Here is a 27,067-nt window from a genome sequence, read left to right as displayed (position 1 = left end):
ACTTACCATTTATAATTTATTGAGAAAGTATTTTGAAAATATTGTGGCCACAATTTTCAAGTTGTGGACGTATCGCTTCTTACATGACATTATTATCCGCCACTCGACCCATCAGAATAAGATTTTCAAGTTACACACTTGTCGCTGACCGGTACTCTCGCCAGATCAAGTGGGTTTCAAATTGGGCTGGCTAAAATGAATTGTTCTGACCGGTTCAATTTTGGACAACCCTGCTTGAAATGGAAAAATTTCTTTACCATTACAAACATTTCTTATCTAGTATTGATCAAACTTAGAATATATGGTGATTTAGTTAAACATCGTGTCCCTGGCAAAGGGCTTGCGCAATAATGAGTAACTAAAACTTCTTGAATTTTTATTATCAATTAATTAATTGAAAAAGACAAGGGAAAGAAAAGCCTTATGCAGGTGTCTCAATCTCATCTTCTAATAAATACTTTGATCCTTAGCCTTTAAGTTTATTAACAAAATAGGAACATAAATTTCTTGAATGTTAATTATTAATTATACTCATAAGTTTAAGAGAAGTGTTACATCTACAATATCTTCACAACAAATTATAGGTGGTTAGTTATTATTGGTTTAAATTTGAACATTCCACTAAAATTAATTTTTTGTCTCAATAATAATAACCAGTAATAATTTATCACTTAGAATTTGTTGTTAAAATATTGTGAACATAACATTTCTCTAAGTTTAATCGTACCTACAACTAAACGGAAAGGGAAATTGTATCTTTACAAAATTTTCACAATGCTATCATAATTAATTCTAAATGACAAATTATTATTAATTGTTAAAAAAATAATTTTAGTGATGGGTTTAACTTATCAATTATTATTTAAAGGAAAAATATTTTAAAAATATGGTGTGCGTGTCACTTCTTACCTGACATTTTATCGTATTCAACGCGTTTGGACTGTGCGTGGTGGGGTCAAAGAAAACGTCTGATGACTGTTTTCTACTGATTCATTGAGAGATGGATAAATTGTCTATATCAATAATTTAATATATTAAATAAATTAAAAAAGAAAAACCTCTTAAGTATAGATCGGACCCGCTTCTCTGGAACCCCAAGGAAGTTAACGCGGAAATGACTTGTAATGTGCATTGACTTCCACTGAGACAAAGAAATACGAAGCTACCGAGTAAATGCCATAGTCTTTCACTCAAAGCGACGTGTCCCCACAACAAAGCACATCGTGGAAAAACGAAGCTAAAACCCATAATCATTCACTACACATCAATTCAAACCACAAGTTGCGGTGGAAAGTAAAAGTTTCAATATCTTCTTCTTGTCTCCTTTTTTTTCTTGCATAAACAACACAAAGAGGTATGTGTTTCTAATTCTATCCCCTGTTTCTTGCTCTGTTTTTGTTATGGAGCTTCATCATAGAAAACTGCATCCTGGCCAAATGCCACCACGACCACCATTACCAGGGCCACAAGGACCACCACCAGTAACATCGTTACAACGACAACCACCACCAACACCACTACGGTCTTCTTCGGGTCCTGCAAGTTACAGTCATAGCCAAAAGGATTTATTTGAAATCAGTTTGATTGTCACAGCTTGTATGGTTTGTGGAGTTCTTTTGGTTGGGATTATGTTTGCAATTAAGAGGAGTTGCGACTCGAGGAGGAATAGAAGAATAAGGAGAAGAAATGCACCAATACTTTTTGATACCCAAGAAGATTTTTTTGATGAAGATCATGGACCTGTGATTGACCACCCCATATGGTACATCAACTCCGTTGGTCTCCAACAATCTATTATTGATTCTATCACGCTTTGTAAGTATAGAAAAGATGAGGGGTTGATAGATGGGACGGAGTGCTCTGTTTGCTTGAGTGAGTTTGAAGAAGATGAAAGTCTTAGACTTTTGCCTAAGTGTAGCCATGCTTTTCATGTTCCTTGCATAGATACATGGTTAAGATCACACAAGAATTGTCCATTGTGTCGTGCCCCTATTGTTAGTGACAGTGCTGGTTCTCAGGTAGGTGCAGCTGTGCCTAATTTGAGTGCTCCGGGTTCAAGCCAAGAAACCCAGTTAGAGAATGCTGAAAACCAGAGTGGAGTGGAAAGCAATCAAGTTGGAAGTGGTGGGACTAGTGAAAGTCAGGCTGGTGATGTTGATATTGGTGCTTTACCAATTGCGGATGGTAGATGTGCTGAAATATCAATGAAAAATTTGCATAATTCTAGCGGTGGGAATTGTCATTCTCGAGTACTAAGTAATTTGGCTGACAATCAACGAGTTGTAGAACAAGAAATGCAACCAATGAGGAGGTCGGTTTCGCTGGATTCTTCTTCTGCCTCAATGATTTATCTTGCTGTAGCTAATGTTGTTACTGACCAAGAAAGTTCAAAGGCTCAATTAGTACCCGTAAAAAGTTCGAGAAAAAGTTTTGTTGCTAAGAGGGATAGCGAAACTTCAAGCATATACAAACTGATGAAAAGTTCTTCAATTGGGCGTTCTCTGCAGAAGGGGCCGGTTTCAATGAAAAGGTCTTTTTCGTCCACTAGGAAATCCAGACATTGCACAAGTTCAAGTTCGAGCTCAATCCTTCCCATGTGAAGATGATGGTTTCACAATTTTTATATCCATAGTTTCGTGTTGGTGACCAAGTCAAGAAACTTCACTGGTATTCTCAAAGAACTTGGACATTATCTACTACTATTGTTTCTGCACCAATATATATGTACATTATAAAACCATATGCTACTATATGAAGGACAGAAAGAAGCTGTCTCTGGAAGTCTGGTTCTTGTATGATGAAGCAACATCAATAGGATGTTTTTTATGTCACAATATTAAGTCTTTTGCTAGTAATTCGAACATGTGGCTATAAATGAGTGCGGTTCTAATCTTTTGCTTCTGAGTTCTGAAAAAGTGAATTTGCAGTTTGGCTATTGTTATTAAAGTTTTTATTTTGAATGTTTATAGTTTTCAAGGGAAATATAATGATATTTCAGAAATTATATTGTTATAAAAGTTTATACCTTGAATGTTTATATTTTTCGAGATAACTTATAATGATATTTCCGAAATTAGACTAAATTCATTTTTCATTTCTCTTACCACCAACCCCCCCTTTTTATTTTTATAAATGCTTCTCTAACATATATTCATTATATTTTCCTTTGCATGGTAATTTCCATCTTGTCGGCTTATCTCCACTCTACAATTCTAATTATAATGACCTGAGTACTGGTATATGTAATTGCCCTTGTGTTTCTGTTGTTTTGCCACTATAACTTCTACCATGTGGGAGGAGTTATATATATGCTTAAAAAATTTGACATGAAGAATTAGGGCCCATTTAATTTGTGTGGAAATTGCAAAGTAATGCAAGACTGGAATCCCATTCCTGTGTTTGTATGGTTAGTTGACCGTGAATGAAGGGGGAAACAGTAAACCATGATGTATATCTATACAAAATTGCCTTGTGGAGTGGGGGATGATAAGTTGTCTCTGAGGTTGAATAGAAGTGGTCATTTTGATGTTCACTCTTTTTATAATGCTATCCGTGGAGCCGATGCTCATTCATTTCCATGGAAGAATATTTGGTGCTTAGGTCCCCAAGAGGGTGTCTTTTTTTGGGTCAGCTGCATGGGTTAAGATTCTCACAATTGATAATCTCATCAAGAGGGGTTTATTGCTAGTCAATTGGTGTTATATGTGTTGTTGTAATGGGAAAATCTAGATCATCTATTGATCTATTGTGAGATTGTTTATGCATTGTGGAGTGAAATCTTTAAGATGTTTGGGATTTAATGGGTGTTGCGGGACAAGGTAGCATCCCTCCTTGGCACAATTGGCTGGGTAAACATTTCTTGAATGTATGGAACTTGACGCTGGTGTGCGTGATGTGGTTAGTATGGAAAGATCTCAACAGTCGTACTTTTGAGGAGAGTGTGAGATCTATTGATCAATTGAAGTCCTTAATGCTTCATACTTCTTTGAATGGTCTCAGACACAGGGTCCATTTTTTATTTCCAACTCTCTCTTGGATCTTTTTCATTGATTTGCTTGTATTTTTTCAAGGTGCTTTAAGTTCATTGTCGTGAACATAGGGTATTCCTTCTTTTGCATTTTCTATTACTTAAATAAAAAAAAAATAAAAAAATGAAGAATAAATTTCATTCCAAACATAAGAGTGAATGGGACTCCGCTGAGTGGTATACCATCTTGCATTCCATCATCCCAGGTGAACCAATTCCAGACATATTAGGCACTTCGATGTTAAATAAGAGAGCTTTATAAATGGTACCGATTAATTGGAACTTAAATTAGCTTGAAATTCTATGTATATTCATTCACATGAAGATCTTGCCACCTCAACAATTGGTGATCATTATCAGGAGTCCTGAATAGTATAGACTGGTATACTAGAAAATGAAAGCTTGAATTTACTGAAATATTCAATCGACTGAATTAAATTTTGATTTGTCAACATGTGTTTTCCATAATAATGAACTTTCTCTAGAAAATATTAGTATAAGAGTCCTGAGGCAGCCAACTGGGAGATTAAAAATATGGCATTGGACATCCATTATAAACTCTCTTTACTATCAGGTTGGGACTTTTGCTATATCTCAAGATCTGCAATTTTTGTTACTCACAATCTAGCTGCATGGGCTGTTTGTTGTAACGCTTGTGGCCTTTCCCTATATCCCCTATCCCTAGCTGGATTTTTGTCGATGAGTGAGATGGGTGTGGCCCCTTTAATCCTTTGTACTAATTTTCTTGGAGTCCTTTTGGGCCTCAGTAGACGTGTAACTAAATTGTACAACCAGTCACATAAAGCTGCTATCGAAGTATTAAATGGAGAGCATCTGTTCCACGAAATTGACTCTTTCCATTAAGGATAATGTTCCAACGCGTATTGAAAAGTTTCAAGCAAGCTTAGGGATTGATTGTTTATACTTATTACAATATGCTGTGTATAATATGACTGGTTGCATATACAAACTTCACCTCCAGCCTAAGGCTACTAAATGCTTCAGGGCATTCAACCACATAGGCAAATTCACAAAATTTGCATACTACATTGAAGTGCTACTACCATATATTTCTCAAGGGAGTTTGTTCTTTACAATTCTGTAATATACATGTTTTTTTTTGGGAATTAAAATTGCAGAACTTTATTGATGTAAAAAAGCAATACACATTAGTATTAAACATAGTTCAGTGTGTCCATAAGCCATGCACTCTTCTCTGCAGAAACTAACAGCAGAGAGATGAGTGAACTTAGCAGCAACCATACTTAAAACGTGAACTACAAAAATTGCTCTCCCAGGCTCCCAGACACTAAAAACCAGCGTATACATCATATCTGCAGCAAGATGGCTTAGTTTGAGAGGTCTGTTAAAGGAAAACTACAGAACCCAGCTGAGCACTCCAATCCCGAACTGATGCAGAGCAACAGCCACCTGCCACCATAACTCCACCGCTAGAGAATTCCTTACAATAAAATGATTTGGTTCATTTGTGGTCTCACATAATGGTATTGTGTTTGCGTGCAAGTACATGCACCTTAAATTTCTACCCCCAGCTTCAAGCTTGCACTTCTCACAATTCTTTTTGCTGTGAATTTCATGATGAATATCTCCATCCCCTCTTATCTTTGATGCACACTGCACAGTATTGAATATTAGGAACTTGGCAATGGCAGTGACTCTGAAATCGTTTCAAATTTATCTGATTCCACTTCCCATGTTACCTCTTTCTTAGCAACTCAAAGATGAGGCCAAATGTACAATCCGGAGTATAAAAAAAATGCAACCCACCTCCTCCAACACACACAATCCATGGATGAACAATAGAGATTAGTCTAATAATTTGAAACTCACTTTCAACCACCATCAAATTGTGGTTTACAATTTATTTTCAAGATCTTCTTGATACGTATTCTGTAAAAGCAATTGCTATAGTTGAGATAGCGGAAGTTTTGATACCTATTTGTTGTGTGTATAACCAATACTAAGATTGTAAATAAGCTAAGTTGAGCCAAGTATTAAAAGTTCAGGTTTGTTCATTTAATTTTATTTCAAATATGAGCTGAGTTTGAGCTCATCACCAAACAATATTTACATGTTCAAGCTTAGTTAATTGTCGAACAAACTCAAACTTGTGCATAAGTTACTTGATTATCTTATTCTCTTTTTATATATAATAAAACCATGACGGAATTCTGATCCAAAAAAAAAAAAAAAAAACCATGACTGAATTTTATTACCTCTTTATAAATCTATGAATCTTTATTACGAATGGACCAATTATATAATTAATAAACTACATGTAATAATTTGATATCATATGAACCTACAAACTTATGCGATCCAATTTCAAGTCTATAAAAGTATATATTCATTGCTAGACCAAATTAAAGAAGGATCGAAACTTCTAGTCTAATTTCCTTCTTAGAGTCAGTATTTGTTTTCATTTTAATTATCAACTTATTGTCACTGTCAAATTATGTATAGTTGTTTTGACCGTTTCTAAACAGAGTTGTTATACATGGTATATACATATACAATTAGGAATTTTAATGGGGAGGATGAAACAGGATCATGGGTTCTCACCCCTACCCGTAGAAAAGTTACCTTACCTCATACCCGTCCTATGAGGCCACACTCACACGGTCACATTGCCATGCCTCACCCTACACATAATTTTGGAAAATAATATATTAACAAATATATAAAAATAAAATAATATAGATGATAAAAGAACCATATAAAACATAAATTCAAAAACACAAACCAAACCTTTGCCAAATAATAATCCTCAATAAATTTTTGGAGAAATTACACTTTTTCCTCTAAACTATATCATCTTTTACCTTTATCCCACTAAATTAATTACAAGAACACACATAATTTACCCTCTTAAAATATTACCTGCATAACATATAAACTATTACTCATGTAACACTTTGCATCCCATTCTATGGTTAATAGTTTAGGAAAGTAAGTAAGTATTCTCATAGTTTAGGGGGTAAGTATAACATGGGATATAGTTTAGAGGGGTAAAATGTGCATTTTCATAATTTAAGGAGATAAGTGTAAAATGAATCATAGTTTAGGGGGTAAAGTGTAATTTATCATAAATTCTTAACTTATTTATGTAAGGGTGTTTTTGATTTTTTTATAAGTATATAAAATATATAGGGATATGAAAGAAAATATGACTAAGGTGGGACGGGACAAAATTTTATCCTGCCCCCTCCCCGTTCCTCTTTAGATGGCAATTTTACCACGATTCATGTAGAACCACTCTGTTCTATGCATTGAGTAGTATATATAAAGGTTGAAATTGACATCCATATATGTAGTGATGTGATAATGAAAACTCTGATACTGGTTTGTTGTGTAAATGGGTCTCCAAGCCAATACGTCCATGTAGCAAAGAGAAAATTTCACTAGGAATTAAGAGAGATTTCAGAAGCACTAAAAAGCCCAATACAATCAATAATGCTCTCTTACTCAAACAATAGACAAACACTCAAAATCACACTGTATTCTTCTAAGCGTCTTATTTTCTCCTCATGTGGGGGATACTTGAGCCAAAGTAAACAAATCATTTGTAGTATTTTTCTATTTATAATGCTTTAATACATATTTCTTGGTGGAGAAAGAATACCTTACTTAGTGGACAAGAAATATCAATTTACCATTATTGCTTTTTTGGTTAAGCTTTAATTTGTTTTTGGAACTTAAGGCATATGTGATTTGAGAGAAGTCTGTCCTAGGTGGAGAAGCGTTAAGAATTTGTATTTGGTGGATCAATTTGCACCTAAGTTTATCAAATCCTCTCTCTATCTTGGAATGAATTGAGCTACCAAATACAAATCCTTAACACATCTCCACCTTGACAAGACTTCTCTCAATTCATAAACGCCTTAAGTATCAAAACCAAATTAAAGCCTAACAAGAAGAAAAGAAAAAGAAAAAGAAAGCAAAGCACGAATCATCTCCGACTACTTCCAAATGCACCAATAGGCGTCAAATGCATCCAAAGGTGCTGAAACATGAAGCATATTAGTCAAGTCCAACCAATGTTCAAACTTGGCCCCACCCACTACCTTTGTAAGCATATTGGCAGTCACAATTTTCTAAAGAAGAATATTTTTTTAATCAACAAAGTACTTATGATCCTTGGACATACATAACATTAGGTGTTGTAAGCCTATTTATTGATTTTCTCTAAGTATTATTTTATTTTATTTTTTTTAAATTTTAATATATCTTTTTCCACAATACTCAGATTTACGAAATAATCAAGAAGTTCCCCAAAGAGAACAACTCCAAACGTCTAAGTAGCGAACCTTATCTCTTATACCAATTTGTTGTGATAGTAAAAGTTCTGATTCCATTTTGTTGTGTGAAGGATCTATGATGCATTACTCAAACCAAGAAGGAGTATGAGTTCCCTAAGTTGGCTAGTACGCTTTCTCACAAAATCTAAGGAATCAAACATGTTAATTTTTAAAGTGGAGATTTGTTGAAATGACTTAAATTTAAGTGTTTAGCTCCTTTTTAGATTTGACACTTTACCCCCTCTAAACTATTCTTCTTGGTTTGAGTCATCTTAATATGCCACAGACCCTTAGCACCACATAGAGTGCCTATTATTTCCTGCATTAGTATACATTTTGGTGAGCAGGGTCGTCCATTTTGAGTAGTTGAGGACCATCAACACTACTGTAGTCTTAACATATATAGTTAACTAAAAGTGTTTGAAGTCTACCAGAAAAAAAGAAAAAAAAGCCTTTGAAGTTATAAGTCATGACGCAATTGAGTTGTAGCTGAATCCTGTAGAAGCTTTAACTATTATTCTCAAGGATATCAATGACTATCACCGACTTTAACAAGACCGGATAAAATAACGTATTTTCCATTCATGCATTATCGGTGTCTAGCTATAGTCTATACAAAGTGCTTTGGTGCAGATATCTATGCCATATAAGTATCGATTGAAACTTAGAAAGCTTTAGATCTTCCGAGGCTGTTCATGGCAGCCGTGCCTTGTACTTCACCCAATAGTCGGCTTTATGCCTTTATAGATTTTCTTTTGAACTTTATAGCTCTTCTTTGTCCTTGCTTCGGACTTTGTAATGAAAAATAGAATCTCCTTGATATTGGCCTTTTCAGGGTAGTTCTTGAACTTTTATAAAGACGATGAAATTGTTGTCCCATATCTTTTAAATTTAAATCTCCATTCTGGGAACTATCGTTTGCTTCAATTAATCCCTTAATAATACTTTCTTTCATCCTAGAAAGAAGTTGAATAACCATAAAAAAATTGACTTCAAATGTTTCAAAGTTTTATCATTGGTTCTTGATATCGATGGTAGTCCTGTTAACGTAGGAATGGTATTTGAAAATAGATGGTTAAAATAATGATGCGTAGTGCCTAATTTATAGTTACACACACACTCCTCCGATCCATGCAAACTCACAACTATATGAATAGTCAAGTCCCTCCTCATAATTGCAACCCTTTAACTAGGGAGAAAATTGGCCTCCGCACTTTTAAAAAAAAATCCAGCGTTTTGCCCCTTTTTTCAAACTAATTAGGGAAATGTCTCTCTTTTGAAATTTGACTTTCTAAAAATCGAGTTATAGTTTAAAACTCGATTTTTGGACAATCGAGTTATAAAAAACTGAAAAAAAAAAAAAAAAAATTTGGAGCTTTATAATGGCGTTTTAAGGAGCCCTATAGTAACGTTTTAAGATCCTATAGCGGCATTTTGGAACTCGAGTTCCATGCAATTTTTTTTTAAAGTTTAATCGCCCCATACCTATAGAGGCGTTTTGAAACTTGATTTTTAGACAATAGGAGCATTTTCCTAATTAGTTTGGAAAATGGGACAAAATGCTATTTTTTTTTTTTTTTGAAAGGGAAATTTGCCCATTTTCTCCCTTTAACTAATATTGTAATCTTTAATTAGTAGTCACATTTAATATAATTTAATGATAATGACATTTTGTATATTGTCTCATTTTGTGGCGAAATTTATCTCTTCCTCTCTATTATATACCTATCCAAAAAAAAGAAAAAGAAAAAGAAAAAAAGAAACTATAACAAAAATTGAACTCAAAAGTTAGCACTCGTTACTATTAGTCCCTGATATGGATTGTAGTCCTATTAACGTCAAAATTACATGTAGGAGTGGTATTTGAAAGTTGATGGTTGGATTAATCTTTTATTTATTTCCTCTAGCCAGATGCCATTTGAAAGTAGGTGGGTAGAACAGTAATGTATAGTTCCATACACACGTCTATGAAAAGTCACAACGCTAAGAATAGTTGTATTTATATCCCTCCTCACAATTAATTACTATCCTTTATCTAATGTTGTAAGCCTTTAGGTTGCCACATTCTTTCCATATCAACAAAGATGAGGACCGGAACCAGAGAAAAAAAAAAAAAATTGAGAGGGAGAAATATGAATTTCTAAATGGTTTAGTTATAATTGGATATCATGTGTGTTATCCAACCTAAATTCCCCTAGATGTTATTTGTTAAGTTCCTTTAAAATCTTCAAGAAGTATGCAGGCTTTAGGAGGTTGCTCGTCGTTGGGAGAAGTTTTCTCTCTGAAAACTTTTAACAGGGCGTGGCACTGTCGTCCCTTCCTTGGAAAGAGAGTGTGTCCCTTGTGAGATAACACTGTTATTGCAAGGCTAGTGGTTTTTCTTTTTGGGGCTTGGGAAACACTACGTGAGTTTTCAGGTCATCTTTCCCTAGGGATGGAAGACTTAACTAAACACTAGAACTCTTTATCTCTCTCGGATAGAGAGGGCCCTGGTCTATGTCTAAAGAGCGAGCAAGCCATTACTGAATATGACATTGTTGCAAGATTCCTAACCAAACGTCCTTTATAAATTGATGCCATTGCCACCACCTTCACCCCTCTCTGGATATCCAAGTTGGGTTTCAAGGTCAAGAATATTGGTGATCATGTTGTCCTCTTTTTTTTTTTTGACAATAATATAGATGTTGATCGTATTCTGTCATTGGAGACTTGGAGCTTTGACAAGCACATTATGGTTCTTTCCTGCTACGATGATGATGCTTCAGTCAAAGCATCGGAGTTAACAAAGGTCACCTTTTGGGTTCAAGTCTATGACATCCCGTTGCGTTTTAGGAATAGAGAGATTGTAGAACAAATATGTGAGCCAGTAGGAAAGATACTTCACCCAAGGAAGCTACGGACTGGGATGGAGGCAGCTTCATAAGAGTCAGAGTGTTGGTCGATATCTCTCAACCTCTTTGCAGAGGAAGACTCATAACTCTAGAAGATGGTAAGGTTCACTGGGTCTTCTTCAAATATCCTAACCTTTGCTATTGGTGTGGATGTCTCACGCATGATGATAGAGATTGCGAGTCCTGGATTGAGAGCGAATGCAGCCTTAAACTCGAAGACTAGCAGTTTGGGTCTTGGCTCCGAGCACCTCCCTTCATTGCCTCGAGGACAAAAGTAATTTCGGTCCTAGGTTTCTTTGTGAAGAAAAAGACGGGCACTTCCACCCCCTCCACCGCAGTCCCCCCTCCCAATCCGTTGATGATGGAACATCAGTACTCTCCAAAACCTACACCCCCTTATTTGAGGGCAGTTGATGTGATTACCGAGAATCAGGGGATCGAATCTGTAAGCGGAGAGGATTTTGCTCACCAAAAAATATTTGAGAGAACCAAGGCGGATTCCCCTCCGAAATCTTCGAAGCCTGAAGATTTTAAGCAGCTAATTCAAAATATTGATTGCGAGATTCACTGCTTTGACAAGGTGGTGGCATCCTCTTTGGTTTCAAACAAATCCTTTTCAGCCACAAAACAAGCCAACACATCTCAACCAGCCCACCCACCAGGCCCAATCATTGAGGGTTCTCACTCATAGCCTACTAAGTCCACTCCCCTCAGTGACTTGTCAAACATGGACATGGACCGTATGCACTCCAAAGCCCATTCTGAAGGCAAGTGGGTGCGAATCCAAAGGCCCGCCCACCTCAAGAAAAATCATAGCTCAGATGTTTCCTTAGGTAAACGCAATTCCCTCAATCACCTAGAATCCTCCATTCCAACAAAACGCAGAGCTCATGTTGGCGTTGTCCATGTTGAAAATTGTCCACCAACGGCGGAGGCTGATCTTCAGCCCTGCCGAGAAAGATGAGTTGGCTTTGCTGGAATGTGCGTGGGCTTGGGAACCTGCACATAGTTTGAGAGCTCGAGGTAGTCACTCGGGCACAAGATCCCGCTGCCCTGTTTTTGGACGAGACATGGGCAAGAGAAGCTAGGCTATGAAAATTATGTGATGAGTTGAAGTTCGATCATTGTTGGGTTGGTCCCAGTGTTGGAAAAGTAGGTTGTTTAGTTTTGTTGTGGAAGAAATCAGTACATGTAGAAGTGGTATCTTCATCTCCTAACCAGATCGACGCCATTGTTGGGGATGTTTCAAATGATCAATGGAGATTCAAGGGAGTCTATGGTTTTGCTGACTCTGCCAGGAAGCATGAAACTTGGACTTTTCTCCGTGATCTTCACTACCGGTTCTCAATCCCATGGTTGTGTGCTGGAGATTTCAATGAAATTCTCTGGTCACATGAAAAGCTTGGCCTTGGACCTTGAAAAGAGAGTATGATGAAGGATTTCCTCGATGCTTTAGACGAGTGTAGTTTCATGGACCTTAGATATGTAAGGGAAAAATACACTTGGAGGGGCAAACGTGCTGGTGGATTGGTCCTTGAAAGGCTTGACAGGGTGGTGGCTAACAATGGGTGGTTCTCTTTCAACCCGAGCACTAAGGTACTACACCTCCATACTCACTCTTTTTATCATTAAGCAATAATGATCAAACCGGAAGGAATAATTCCTCACCCAAACCGTCCCTTCAAATTTGAGCAAATGTGGCTTCGTGATGGTGGTTTTAGTGTTACTGCGAATGTGGTTTGGGGGTTATTCTCTCGGAATGCTACCATGTTGCAGATTGCAGGTAAAATCAAAGCTTGTGGAGAAAAACTCTTGGATTGGAGCCATCGATCTTTCAGTAGTAACAAAACACAACTTGGAATTAAAGGGAGAATGCTCACCAAGGCCGAGATTGATGCAGCCAAAAGGAACTTAGACTATGATGTGGTTAAAGTATTAAGAGCAGAAGTCAATGATCTTCTGGATAAAGAAAACCAGATGTGGCAGCAATGTTCGAGAGCCCTTTTCCTTAAGTGTGGTGACTGTAATACGAGCTATTTTCACAGTAAGGCTTCCCACAGATTTCAACGAAATTGAATCTCAGGGTTAATAGATTCTTCTAATTCATGGTGCACGGAGGATAACCAAATAAGATATATAGCCTGTGATTATTACCTCTCCCTGTTCACCTTATCCCATTTGACGGAGTTTTCTAAGATCATGGAGGCTGTTAAACCTTCTGTCATGGAGGATATGAATGCTCAACTCCTTAGACCTTTTCTTAAAGAAGAAGTGGAAGATGCCATCAAACAAATGAAACCCATAACAGCCCTGGGCTCTGACGGTATGCCACCCCTGTTCTATCAGTCTTTCTGGTCTTTGATTGGTGAGGATATTTGCTTTGCAGTGCTTGATTGTTTGAATAATTGCAAAATTCCTAGAGAAATAAACAACACCAATATCACCCTGATCCCGAAGGTTAAATCCCTTAAGTTTATTACTGATTATAGGCCGATCAGCCTGTGTAATGTAGTGTATAAAATTGTCTCTAAAGTACTAGCAAATAGACTTAGAGTTATTCTGCCAATTGTAGTATCAGAGAACCAGAGTGCCTTCCAAGCAGGGAGGGTCATCACAGACAATATCCTTATGGCCTTTGAAACTCTCCGCTACATGAAACACCATCAAAAGGGTAAATCAGGATACATGGCTTTGAAGTTGGACATGAGCAAGGCCTATGATCAAGTCAAATGGGTTTATCTAGAGACTATTATGAAGAGAATGGACTTTGATGTAAGATGGGTTGCTCTAATCATGGAATGCATTACGACCGTCAGCTACTCTATCCTTATTAATGGTGAACCTTCGAAAGTGATCCAACCTTTAAGAGGATTACGCCAGGGTGATCCATTGTCACCCTACTTATTCCTCCTCTGTACAGAAGTCCTTCACAGTCTTTTACAATAAGTGGCAGAATCTAGACAGATCCGGGGTGTGGCCATATGCAAAAAGGGCCCTAAACTGACTCACCTATTTTTTGTTGATGATAGCTTGGTTTTTTGCAGAGCCTCCCTAGATGAATGCCAAAAAATTCAAGTCTTGTTGGAATGTTATGAGAGGGCCTCTGGGCAGCAACCGAATCAAAACAAAATCGGCCTATTTTTTAGCAAATCCACTCCTTCAGACATTTTGGATCAGATCAAAGAATCACTTGGTGTGCAAGAGATCAAACAATATGAAAAGTACCTTGGCCTTCCATCTCTAGCGGGAAAAAAGAAGAAAGCAAGCTTGCTTTATATCAAGGAAAGGGTTGTGGCAAAGCTCCAAGGGTGGAAGGAACAACTTCTCTCCCAAGCTGGCCGTGAAGTACTCCTTAAAGCTGTCATACAGGTAATTCCCACCTATGCAATGAGTTGCTTCGAGCTCCTGATCACCCTTCACAATGATATTGAGGCCTTGATTAGGAAATACTGGTGGGGTTAAAGTGGTAATCAAAGGAAGATCCACTGGACCAAGTGGAGCTCATTATGTCAACCTAAAAGCTTAGGAGGTATGGGTTTCAAAGAACTCCAGAAATTTAATGACGCCATGTTAGCCAAACAGGTCTGGCAGCTACTGGACAACAAGACCTCACTGTTTCACAGATTCTTTAAAGAAAAATTTTTCCCAAAGGGCTCCATTTTTTTATGCTAAAGAAGGTAATGGTTCGTTCGCCTAGAAGAGCATATTGAAGGGCAGGGAGGTGATTAGTAGAAGAGTGCAGTGGAGGGTAGGAAATGGTTCCTTGATTTGGATCTATCCTGAAAATTGGCTCCCTGGACTCTAATCCTTATAATAAGCGAGTGGTGTCTCCGAGGGACTTCCTTGGCAATGATGCTCAGGTTTTAGTCCTAGTGATTGTGAGTATAAGTTGTTTTGGCCTCATAATCTTGATGGCATATACTCAGTTAGATCGGGATACAAACTTCTTACAGAGGAAGAGTTGAAGGACTCACCATCATCTTTAGATTTGTCACTCACTAAAAGAATATGGGAGGGCATTTAGAGCTTGAGAGTCCCCAATAAAGTCAAAACCTTACTATGGAGAGCTAGGCCAAATTCTCTTCCTTCAAAAGCTAACTGATGAAACGAAAAATTGTAAGCGACGACCTCTGTCTTGATTGTAAACTCAAGAGTGAAACTTCGCTTCATGCTCTGTGGTTTGGCCGTGCAATAAATCTAATCTGGGAGCTCAAGTTTGCTTGGTTACTTAAGATCTCCAAGAATTGCAATTCGTTCTTGGATGTCATTCAACTTTGCCAAGAACACAACGACCTCTTTGAGCTGTTTGCTATGATTGTGTCTCTGATTGGGGCTTGCAAGAATCAACTTTGTGTTGGTGAGAAAATGGTCTAGCTGGAGAAGATTAATACCATGGCCGTGGATAACTTGTAGGAATACCAAAGAGCATTGTCATTGCCTCTCTCACCCCTGAGGGCAACTATAACCTCCAGATGGCTTCCTCCACTAGTGGGTTGGGTGAAAGTCAATTTCGACGAGGCAACCTTTAAAGAGAAGGACTTAGCAGGTCTAGGATGTATTGTTCGAAACAGCAAAGGTCTTGTTATGACTACCTTAACACAAACTATTCCACTGCCTACCTCAGTAGAGATGGTGGAAGTGTTGGCAGCACACAGTTCCATAGGTTTTCACAAGAACTAAGTCTAGATTAGGTGATAATCAAAGGTGATTCGGAAACTATCATCAGAGCATTAACCAGAGGTGGATTGGATTCTTCAAGCTTCGGGCACATCATTAGGGACATCAATTTATTTTCCTCAGCTTTCCAGAATTTATCCTTTTGTCATACTCGTAGGCAAGGAAATAGAGTAGCTCATAGGCTTGCAAGATCAGCATGTAAGTTTTCCCAATTTCATGTCTGGATGGAGGACTTACCCCCTGATATTGCATCTGTGTACCTTTCTGATATTCCTTAATATATTTCCTCCCCCCTCTTCTTGGGGTGGTTTCTCAAAAAAAAAAAAAAAAAAAAAAAAATTGTTGTAAGCCAAATTTATTAATAATCACTCTATTTATCAAGAAATTTGTAACTCAATTGACGCTTTATAGTGTTTTCAATAGAAAGGTTTAGATTTCAAATCCCACTTCTTTCATTCTAATTATCGAAATTATTAAGGAAAAAAAATACACCTATTAGTATTATGTAGATAACACTTCTATATGAAAATTTGTAACCATCCCAAAAAGTAATACAATAAGTAATGGGATACAATTAATTTGATCGTGATGCCACACTTATAGCTCCTGGTATATTCATGTTATGGGAATATAGTAATTTGAACTCTCTCAAATGGGCTTTGACAAAATGATTATATAAAATTGATCAAAATAAAGATAAATTATGTTTTTATCTTATGTTGAACTTTTTCTTCACCATTCCAAACCCCAAAAAGTATCAAAGTGTTACCCTTCAATTTTCATTCTCAAATATAAATAAAAAAGGATTATTGTTGAGTGTCCTTCAATGGCAATTGGGCCGTGGTAAACGTAAGATGGAAGAAAGGGGACAAGTACCATTTCATTCCTTCCCACGAAGTGAACATGTTTTTGTACATTCCTTTCGCGTTTCAAGAATAATTTTCATCCCGCAGCCAAAAAAAAAAAAAAAAAAAGGATTATTTTTATCTTAGTCATTAATTATTACCATATTTTTTTTGAAGATAAAGGATTACAATTTGATCGGGAATAAGAGCATAGGAGCTGGGGCCTCCCTGAACATAATTATTTCTGAAACTAGATTTTTTTTTTTTTTTTTTTAATACTCCTTTGCTTGATCAAACTTAAATTAAAAATAGGGAGCCAATTTTGTTTTTTTAGCCCTTTTCTAGCCTATATATTAAAATATTAAATTCACGCATCCATATATATATTTTGAGTTTATGTGATCAACCATTGTATTAGTATCATAAGGAAAGTTAATCATTTAAAGTAGGGGTGTCCACGGGTCGGTCCGGGTCGGGTTTGTGCCCAACCCGCGACCGACCCGACCAAGTCGGGTTCCAATTTCTCAGACCCGCCGCCGACCAGTCAGAGAATCGGATCGGATCGGACGGTTCTTGCCGGAAAGTGGTCGGGTCTCGGTCGGAGTTGATTATTTGAAAAACGGCGAGAATCCGGCCAAGAAAATATGAAAAACGGCAGAATCCGGCAAGGAAATTTTGAATAACGGTAGAAATCCGGCCAGATCTCGCCAAATCCAGCGAGATCTTGGCCATTTTCGGCAAGATCTTGGCTAGATCTAGCGAAATCTCGCCGGATCTAGCTTAAATATTCCCAAAGAAAACTCAAACTCGCCGGATCTACCCAAAAAAAATCTAAAAAATCGCCGGAAATATGATGGGTCGGTCGGATCGGGTTTCTCGGATTTGAGAGAAGGAGATCCGATCCCCGACCCGTTGATCTCGGATTTTAGAGAATGAAATCCGTCGCCGACCGCCGGAGCAGTCGGTTCGGTCGGCGGCGGATCGGGTTCGGTCGGCGGCAGCGGGTGGGTCGGTTCCGGCGGGTCCTTGGACAGCCCTAATTTAAAGTCTGTTTGGCTACAAAAATGACATCACATAATAAAAAGATGATGTATTATTATTTTATTGGATAAATTAAACTTGTGAGATAAAGTTATGTGGCACTTATGGAAAATATGGATGAAGAGATTGTTGATACAAGCAGAATATAACTTTAGGAATAAAATCTAAATTATAAAATTTCAAGGTGTAAAATCCAAAGACCCTAAACTTTAGAGCATAGTTTGCACTTTAGCCTTTTATTAATTAATAAGCTCATGTGGCAAGAAAATAATTGGTGCTATTTAAACAACATAATAAAGAAAAATGCAAAAGCTACCACATTTTTTTTTTAAAGAAGAACTACATAATACTTAATACATCATTGTCAGTTTTTTTAAAACTTTCTCCCCTCTCCCTCTGTGTGTGTGTGTCAAGGTGGTCGATACTGTACCGGTACTGGTCGGTATGTATCGTATCAGTATGTATACTAGTATCGAAATTCCAATGTTTCGTACCGGTTTAAATACTAGGCGTACCGGCCATACTGGTTGATTTCGGGCATTACTAGCCGGTACAGAAATAAAGCTTTTTTTTTTTTTTTTTTTTAAAGTTTTCTATTTTTTATATTGTGTTTTTTTCCTTTTAATTGATGCTAAAGTCTAAAATTATGAATAATTTGTTTTGAATTGAGGTAATGTTTTATGGTAAACTTTTATATTTATTTTAACACACACACACACACACACACACATATTTATAAATATAAAAAATAACGGTAAACCCGAAACGGTACATCGGTATTGACTGATATCGAAATATATTGTTCCATTGATCAAACCGGTGCAGCCTCTGGTATGAAATTGACTCCTTTGGTATGTGTATTTAAAAATACTTAGTATTCTAAAAAAAAAAAAAAAAGTCTTACAAACTACGTGCTACAACATAAAAAAAAGAGTAATTTAAACATTTGTTTAATATGTTTTTTAAATATATCCATCGTATTCTTGCTACATCAATTTGTAATTTTTTTGATATACGATAGAAATTCTATTCTAGTCTAATCTAAGTGTATATGTGTGTAAAACTCCCTCCTGGAGACTTGAACCTCGACTCTTGCCCTCCACACTCCACAAGCACTTATACTTGTGGAGTGACTATCGTACCAAGGGTGTGCGATAGTATCAATTTGTAAATTTAAGGTAGTAAAATTTATAACTTTAGCATTTTCCATAAATGAATGTTTGAACTATTTGGTGATTGCTAGCTAATAGGTCAAATTGTAATAAATTTATGTAGTAAAATTTGTACTACATAGTATCACTCAAAATAAAAACAGCTTAATGTTTTCTTTTTAAGTTATTTATTATTATTATTACATGTTCTAAAATTATTGATGTAGTAAATGTTTTTAATACTCATCATTAATAATGTTTACATTCCATGTTAAACCATATTTGTTACTTTGTGAGTCAATCTCATAATTAAAGTCAGATAAAATAAAATTACATAATAGCCATGAGCCTTGGGCTCATTAGCATAGCCCTATTCTCCTTTGTTAAATCCCCCTCATTGTTAAAAATACATAATACAATGTTTTCCTTAGTTTTACAAATTTTTGAAATATTAAATTCAAGCATCCCTATATATTTTGAGTTTATATGATTGTTGATGGCCATTTTGGAAGTCCAAGTGGAAAGGAGAAGCCCAGCAACGCGGACAGAAAAGAATTGGTAAATGGATAGAAAACTCATTAAGCCCAAGCGGCAGGAATAATGGATTACAGGCCCATGAAATAAACAAATGGGTCTTGAGGGGGTAAATGGGCTTAAATGAACCCGGAAAGAGAGAAAAAAGAAAACCATGGGCAGTATATGATGTAGAAAAGTGAGAATGGGCCACGGTAGGTTCAAAGTAATGAAAGTAAAGAAAGTAAGGGGTTAATGGCAAGCCCATGAGTCCTAAGGATGAGGGATAATGCAATTGGGCCGGGGAAGCCCAAAGAACTCAGTAAAAGCCCATGGGAATGCAAAGTTAAGAAAAAGGCCAAGGAAGCCCAAGGAAAGCAAATGGGCCAGGGACGCTCAAGAGAAAGCAAATGGGACACAGGAGCCCGCCAGTGATGTAATGAAAGAACCAATGGCTGTATTGGGCCATTGGGAGAAGAATAAACGGTAGGCCTAAAGAGGCCTAGCAGGATTGAAGCAAACAACTTCACAGCAGGAATGATGAAGTGGCATGGCAGGAGATGGTAGCGGAAAAAAGGGTGGGCTGAAGAAAGGCAAAACCCACCGTCAAGCAAGGCCCAGCTCCTAAGTGGGGCAAGCCATAAAAGAAAGGAGAACCAAAAAATAGTAAAAAACGGATGGCAGACTGTGTAGGCCAATTACGGCAAACGCATGAACAGCAAGCAGATTTTGGACATACATGGAAGAGAGACACGCGCAAGGTCCAGACCTCACCAGCCTGTATTCAGCCAATACAGGACATGGTGAGGTCATGGGTCAGAGGTAAGAGGGTATGGTTTGGCGGTGGGGAGAGGGGAAAAACCTATTTTTGAGGTTTTCGCTCGGGTTCTTTTGGGGGAAGTGTCCTGCTGGGATGACATACCACTCAAAAGAAGTAAAACTGAGTTGGAACCATTAGGTGCATATCATGAGGGATAGGGAGAGAGAAGGCACCCATACCATAGCGGGGAAGGGTGCCACGGCAGACAAACAAATAAAATAGTTTTCTTTTGTCTGGTGATAGGGAGTGGCACACAGACGGGCCAGTGGTAGTCGTCAAGTATACTCAGACCAGACAAAGGTGGTTAAGGGCTAAAATATTAAAACCTGGTCATGGTAGGCACTATAAAAAGAGGCCCTTGCCGTGTACAGGGGACAAGACCAGCACCACGATATATGAATTTGAAAACTAGGAAATAAAAAACAAGTATTAAGAAAAAAGAGGAAGAAAGAAAAAAAGATAAGAAAAGGGAATATTAGAAGAGAAGGAAAGAAAAAGATAGAGAGTTAGAGCAGTAGGCATGCACCAATAAGTTGATTCCCTCTCTCCTTCTCAAAGTCTTGTTCTTTGCCAGAAACAAAGAGTTCTATTATGCACCAACCATTCAGGTTCGTTTCCCTCAAAGTGATTAATTTCCACGGCAGGATTTCCCCTGGGAGATTATTTACTTTGAGAAGAGGCGTTCTTCCCTTTCTGGTTTTGGTCCTACAGATCAAATTTGATTTGATTTCTTTCTTCTTTTGATTAACCCATATACTACGCACTTATTCCCTTTGTTTTCTTTATAAAAGCAATTGTTGTTAAACTGTGATTATTTTGTCTTGATTAAGGATTATCTATTCACTTTAATTAAGAAGTCAAAGTACTTTTTTTGTCTTATTATTATCATATCTGCTTGCCACGACTTATCTAAAACAGCTCTGTCCGCCGTAAGAGTGCTCTTGGCAAACGATGCATAGTTTGTGCACAAGTCGGACTAAATTGAGTTGTAGTTGAACCGGTCTCAACTCCCTCACTCAGAATATTTGGGCCCAGTACTGCAGGAGGTAACCCAGCCCGATATAACCAAAAAGGCCCACTATAGCGATCAACTATCGTATTAGTGGCATAAGGAAACTTGTAAGAAAAATAAATCTAACATTAATAATTGACATTCGAACAGTAATGATAAGGTAGAGTACTATGCATAATACCAAGTCGTTTCTAAAACTTTTACTAAAATAATTATATATATAGAACATGCACACACACACATACACACGTATATATATATATATATATATATAGGGTTGGGTTCAAATTACATATGGTGTAACTCTAAGCAATGTTACACTACCCAATAACTTGTTATTGAATTCATATTTTGAATCTATGTGTTTTTAACATGCATACTTAGTTTTATACCAATCGGATGTTATTTACTATTCAATCCATAAACTCATTTATTATGTAATATTTTAAACTACAAAAACTTGAATTTAAACAATTGATTGATGACATGACTATTGATCTTTGATTACCTTGAAACTTTGTAAACATGAAGAATATACAAAGATAATGTAATCCAATGATTGATTTGTCAAAATTCGTATCCAATTAAAAAATATTAAGTGGTGTTACATTACTTAAAATTACACTTTGTGTAACTTGAACCCAACTCATATATATATATGTGTGTGTGTGTGTGTGTGTGTAAAGTTAGACTTTTTTTACACCATAGATTTCTAAAAGATCTAACGATTAAAAAAACATCATTAAATGTTATTGCTTTTTACCATATTAATAGTATTACCTAATTAATACTAACATTTTCTCTCCTTATTTATTATTGCTTTCAAAATATCAACTTAATTTAGAATAATACTATACATACATTACAAATCATTGCATACTTTAATTTAAGAGACCGTCTAGTATATCCTTTATAAGCAAATCATTGCATTAAAAATCTTTCTAGTACAAGAGGTGTACGGTTTCATTTTCAAATGATTTGTTTATCCTTTATAAGAAAAGATTTTTATATTATATGGAGGACCAAAGCATGAGCAAAGATAATAATTTTTCACTATTGTTGTATTTGCAATGTGAAAATTTTTAAAAAGAAGCAGATTACTTTTGTGTTCAATACTTCAATCGTATATATAATTTTATAACTTTTCTTTCAAATAATTTAATTTCATCATCAAATATCTATTTAATTTCTCTTTTAGGATGAATCATTTAGAAAGCAGGTTGTTGAAAATGGCATGTGTCCTTTAATCAAGTGAAAAACATTAAATAAGGAGAGAGAAAAAGGTGTCAAGTTATAACATTTAATGATGTTTTTTTTTTAAGCGTTAGATCTCTTAGAAATTTACGGTATAAAAAAAGTGTAACTTTACTCTTCTTATTAAGGGGGGGGGGGGGGAACCACAACATGAACTCTTTTTTTTTCTTCTTCTTCCATATCATCATCTTCTTCCTCTCATCTTTTTTTTTTTTTTTTTTTTTTTGGCACTATACTTTCAGACCTCCACCATTTAAAAAATGCTCAAGATTAAATTGTAAATATAAGCTATCTTTATTTTGTTTTAATAAACATGATTACCATTTTGTGAACTCATTTATTATGGAGGGAGTATTGTTTTGTCATTACTTAACCACAGTATATGGTCTGAAAAAAGGAGATTTTTCTTTTTCATCCATTTGAGTTTTGGCAGTACCTTGAATAAAGTTTGTCACGAGGTTTTTAGAAATTCTTAGCCTCAACAATCGTTCTCTAAAACAATTGTGACTTTGGCCATATACTTCTAAAATTTTCCAGTACCTCATGACAAAATACTATTAAGAAATCAATAGTGATGACCTAAAATTACATAGTGCAAGAAGAAAGATATGAGAGAGGATAAGAGGAAGAAGATGATGATGTGGAGGAGAGTGGAGAGTTAATACTGTAGTGTGTTTTTTTTTTTTTTTTTTTTCTTTAATAAGAAAAGTTAATGCCTAAATTACTAATTTTTAGGGAATAATAATGACATTATTATGAGTGTTTTTTTTACTCTTAAATCTATTAGTAATCAATAGTCTAAAAAATGTGTAACTCTTGTGAAGTTATACCAAGTATAATTTGAATCTATCTCATATATATATATATATATATATATATATGGCACTTGAATGTTGCTTGCACGAGATGGCTTAGTTCTCACTTCTCACAGGCAACTAAATTGCTCAGATTAAGCAACTGCATGATACATATAATTCCTATAAAATATTGAAAAGCTTAAGTCTAGCCATACTCCAACCCTATAATCCAAATACAAGAAGCAGAAAAAACTTTACAAAATACATAAGATTCTAGGGTTATTCAAGCAAATTGAACTTCCTTTTGGATCCAACCCACCATCTCATACACAGCAGCTGCAATCTCGTTCACAGAGGTTAGCTTTGAATCATCTTCAACCTGTTTCAAACCCAGCACAACCCCACATTAATAATGGGTTTGAAATTTTTAACAAAATAAATGTATGAAAAGTTAATTTTAGTATTCAAAAGTCTTATACCTCATTGGGCATCATGCTGTTTCTACATGAGGAGAACCTCGGTTTAAATCTCCATCTTTCACATAAATTAAAAAAAAAAAAAAAAAAAAAAAAAAAACCCTTCTTAAACCAACCTTAACACTGAAAGAGCAGAGGACCATATTATCCACAGTTGTGACGTTAAGGTGAAGAACGATAAGGTGCAAGGATTGCAAGGCGGCCACCATTTTCAAGAGTTGCTTGGGATGTTTTCTTGATAGTATTTTGATATTGGCATGGCTTTCTACCATTGTCACTTCAATGTCTGCAATGCCTGACCGCTTCTCCATCATTGATTCGCTGGATTCATTAGAACAGGTATACTGAGGCAAGGTAAAGAACCCAGAGAAGAGACCAGAGGACAAACTGTTGTCTAGTCGTTGCTTGATTCCTTTTTGGGCTTCCATGGACTGGAGGAGTTGCTCTAGCTCCTTCACAAAATTAATGGCTCCCCCTAGTATTGATGCCTGGTCACCCTTCTCAAATGTACACACACACACAAATCAATTATAACAAATTTTATACTTTTCTCGATCTTTGAACAAAACCAAAAGTATCATGTTTCTTTTGCATTTAAAATTTTTAAAAGTACTTTCAAATAGCATGCTACTAATCAATTATCTAAGGAAATAGAAAGAATAGCTACCCTTTGCACATAAGAAGCAGGCATCATAGACTTAAGCACAGTGAGATAGTCGTTCATTTGCTTCCTTCTATTGCGTTCCACAGCTATGTGAGTCATTCTCTGATTCTCCATTTCTTCCTTGTTCTTGTTTCTTCTGATGCGCCGTCTTTTTCGCCTGCCCATTGTTGCTGCTGCTGGAGCTTCCACCAAAGAAAGTCCCTGAGCCAAGAATCCACGATCGGTGATCGTGCAATTATCTGGGGAGGCAGTGTTCGCGTCTCGCTCCTTTACACCTTGAACCATTGAAGAAGGTAAAGATTCCAAGTTTGCAATGGAGACTTGCTCTACATTATTGCCAAGTTTTTCAAAGTAGACTTTGTCTTCTTTAAGACCCAGGCCATAGCTCCAAGTTCCACCTGCTCCTAAAGCATAGATATCCCTGCAACCATTATTGAACGAGTCCTGTTGGAACACTACAGCTTCTAAAGTCATTCTCTCTCTCTCAGAGACTAGCTAGCTAGTCTAATACTGATATATAAAATCAAGAGGGTGTTTCAAAAGTCTTAACAGAAAGCGAGAGGCTGAAATATATGTGTTATGACCTATTAAATTTAAGCCAAATGTTAACAAAGGTTAACAAGTACCGTGCGATGTTTGTTAAGATTAAAATAATGTAGGTCTAATTAAATAAAAAAATTAAATAAATAGAAGAAATGGTATAAAATTGAACAAAAAGTGTATAAAACTGACAAAACACTGATATAAAGACTATCTGATATAAAGTTTGGTATTAATGGTGCCCGTTACCACAATCCAAAATTTAAATCCCAAACTCTACAAACAACTGGTAAATTTGGTTTCCTCTGCAATGTGAAGCTTAGGGGCTGTTTGGTTTAAAAAAGTCCCCACTCATCACTCATCATCCATCACTCATCACTCATCACTTATCACTTAAAATACCCCAACTCCCTAAAGGTGGCATGTTTGGCACACTGTTTCCAGCTTCTCATAACTCAATTTTTTTGTACTTTCTATGGGACCCATACCTGAATACCATGTCAGTGAGTTCTGTTAGTCTACCCGCCTCACACTCATTTCACTACATTTTCTTCACTGCTCATTTTGTTTTGCCACCACCACAGTCACAGTGCCAAAGTGCAACCAAAGAACCCAACAAAGGAACCCACCACAGTCACAGTGCCACTGTTTCTCCCAAAATTTTTCCTTCAGCCCTGTTTCTTCAAAAACCCTCAACGAACCTAGCAAAGTAAATCCACCTCTGACCTTACCTAGCGCCGATCTCCATCGTCCCAAATTTTTTTTTTTTGAGCTGATCTTGATTGAAAACTTAGATTTCTAAGTTTAATTTTTGTGGGTTTTGTTAGTTTTTGTTTGGTGCTGAATCTTCATCCTTCACCCCAGTCAGCCAACCAATCTGATGACGTTGTCCAACCCAAACTCGGCCACTGCTCAGACTGGTAATGACACGGAGAAGAACGGTGTGAAGGGGAGCCACGTACAAGCGTCTTGGGTTTATGTTTTTGGCATTCGGGTTTTGAGGTCGGGTGATGCTGTGATGCTCGTGGTGGCGGTGAGTTATGGGTCTGTGGAGGTGGCGTGACCTAGCGGCGTGAATGAATTTGATTTATGTTTTTGGCATTTGGGTTTTGAGGTTCGGTGATGCTGTGATGCTCGTGGTGGTGGTGAGTTACAGGTCTGTGGAGGTGGTATGTGATGCTCATGTGGTAGTGAGTTATGGGTTTGTGGAGGTTCGGTAAAGAGAGATGAGAGCTGTGTGTTTGATGAGGGGAAAAAAAAAGATGAGAGAGAGGGGGAGAGCACATGCTCATGAAGTCAGATTGATGAGATAAGGCATAAGTGGGTCCCATCTGATTGAGTAAAATTACAAAAATGCCACATAACTTAGTTTTTCATAATTTGAAAATACCCAAAATGTGTTTTCAATTTCCATAATTCATCATTCAAAAATCAGAGAATTGAATGATAAAAATAAAAACTGAAAACAAATCCAAATAAACCCTTCAACCATGGGACTCACTAATTTTAAGTTATGAGTGATGAAACTAGAATCATGAACGGTGGAAAACAACAAATCTACACACCCCTTGATGTCTCTTTCTTGGTAAAAGTCCTCAGTTGATCTAATAAAATATACAACTTGTTGCACTAGTCAGCCAATACATATTTTACACACCAAGTTGCATGGTGAATTGTGCATGAAAGAGAGAGGAAGGGTGATTCTCCTTTTTATTATACAATTATAAGATCATTAAAGAAACCAATGATTGTGTTACGTCCAATTATAAGCGTGTATGGCACGCATTCTTCATAGAAAGAGCTGGTACATACAGTTTATGATTGATGAATTATACGGTTAAAAAGTAAGTTAATTCAGTTGTTAACTACGCGCTTGTGACTTCTACTAATGATTATTCCTTTATTGGGTAATAAGTAATAACGCAGGTTTACGAAAGCATCTTTATTATTATTTCTTGTAATCGTAATGACTGTTCGACATAATAGGACGCAAGCAAACAAGACACACAGAGAGTGAGTCTATGTTGGTGTGCAAGAGTA

At 36.6% G+C, this 27,067-nt stretch overlaps 2 protein-coding genes across 2 annotated transcripts; one reads left to right on the top strand and one right to left on the bottom strand.

Moving 5' to 3' along the window:
• Positions 1–1,211: 1,211 nt before the first annotated feature.
• LOC115950892 (RING-H2 finger protein ATL54-like) lies at positions 1,212–2,946 on the top strand. Its single transcript, XM_031068169.1, has one exon. The coding sequence runs from the start codon at positions 1,401–1,403 to the stop codon at positions 2,598–2,600; it is 1,200 nt and encodes a 399-aa protein (XP_030924029.1). The 5' UTR covers positions 1,212–1,400; the 3' UTR covers positions 2,601–2,946.
• Positions 2,947–23,451: 20,505 nt separating this feature from the next.
• LOC115950785 (transcription factor bHLH94-like) lies at positions 23,452–24,961 on the bottom strand. Its single transcript, XM_031068025.1, has 3 exons — positions 24,491–24,961; positions 23,940–24,320; positions 23,452–23,726 (listed from the first exon to the last, which is right to left on the bottom strand). The coding sequence occupies exons 1-3, from the start codon at positions 24,959–24,961 to the stop codon at positions 23,631–23,633; spliced, it is 948 nt and encodes a 315-aa protein (XP_030923885.1). The 3' UTR covers positions 23,452–23,630.
• Between the last annotated feature and the right edge of the window lie 2,106 nt (positions 24,962–27,067).

The sequence above is a fragment of the Quercus lobata genome, chromosome 6, assembly GCF_001633185.2.
Source record: "Quercus lobata isolate SW786 chromosome 6, ValleyOak3.0 Primary Assembly, whole genome shotgun sequence".
Classification (NCBI taxonomy): Eukaryota; Viridiplantae; Streptophyta; class Magnoliopsida; order Fagales; family Fagaceae; genus Quercus; species Quercus lobata.
This window is presented reverse-complemented; position numbering and strand designations above follow the sequence as displayed.

Excerpts from the sequence above, each read along its gene's own strand:
- LOC115950892 (XM_031068169.1), top strand. The coding sequence starts at position 1,401 with ATGGAGCTTCATCATAGAAAACTGCATCCTGGCCAAATGCCACCACGA.
- LOC115950785 (XM_031068025.1), bottom strand. The coding sequence starts at position 24,961 with ATGACTTTAGAAGCTGTAGTGTTCCAACAGGACTCGTTCAATAATGGT. Across the intron at positions 24,321-24,490 it reads CTGCTTCTTATGTGCAAAGG|GGTGACCAGGCATCAATACT; the intron begins GTAGCTATTCTT and ends ACATTTGAGAAG. Across the intron at positions 23,727-23,939 it reads TCTGCTCTTTCAGTGTTAAG|GTTGAAGATGATTCAAAGCT; the intron begins GTTGGTTTAAGA and ends GGTTTGAAACAG.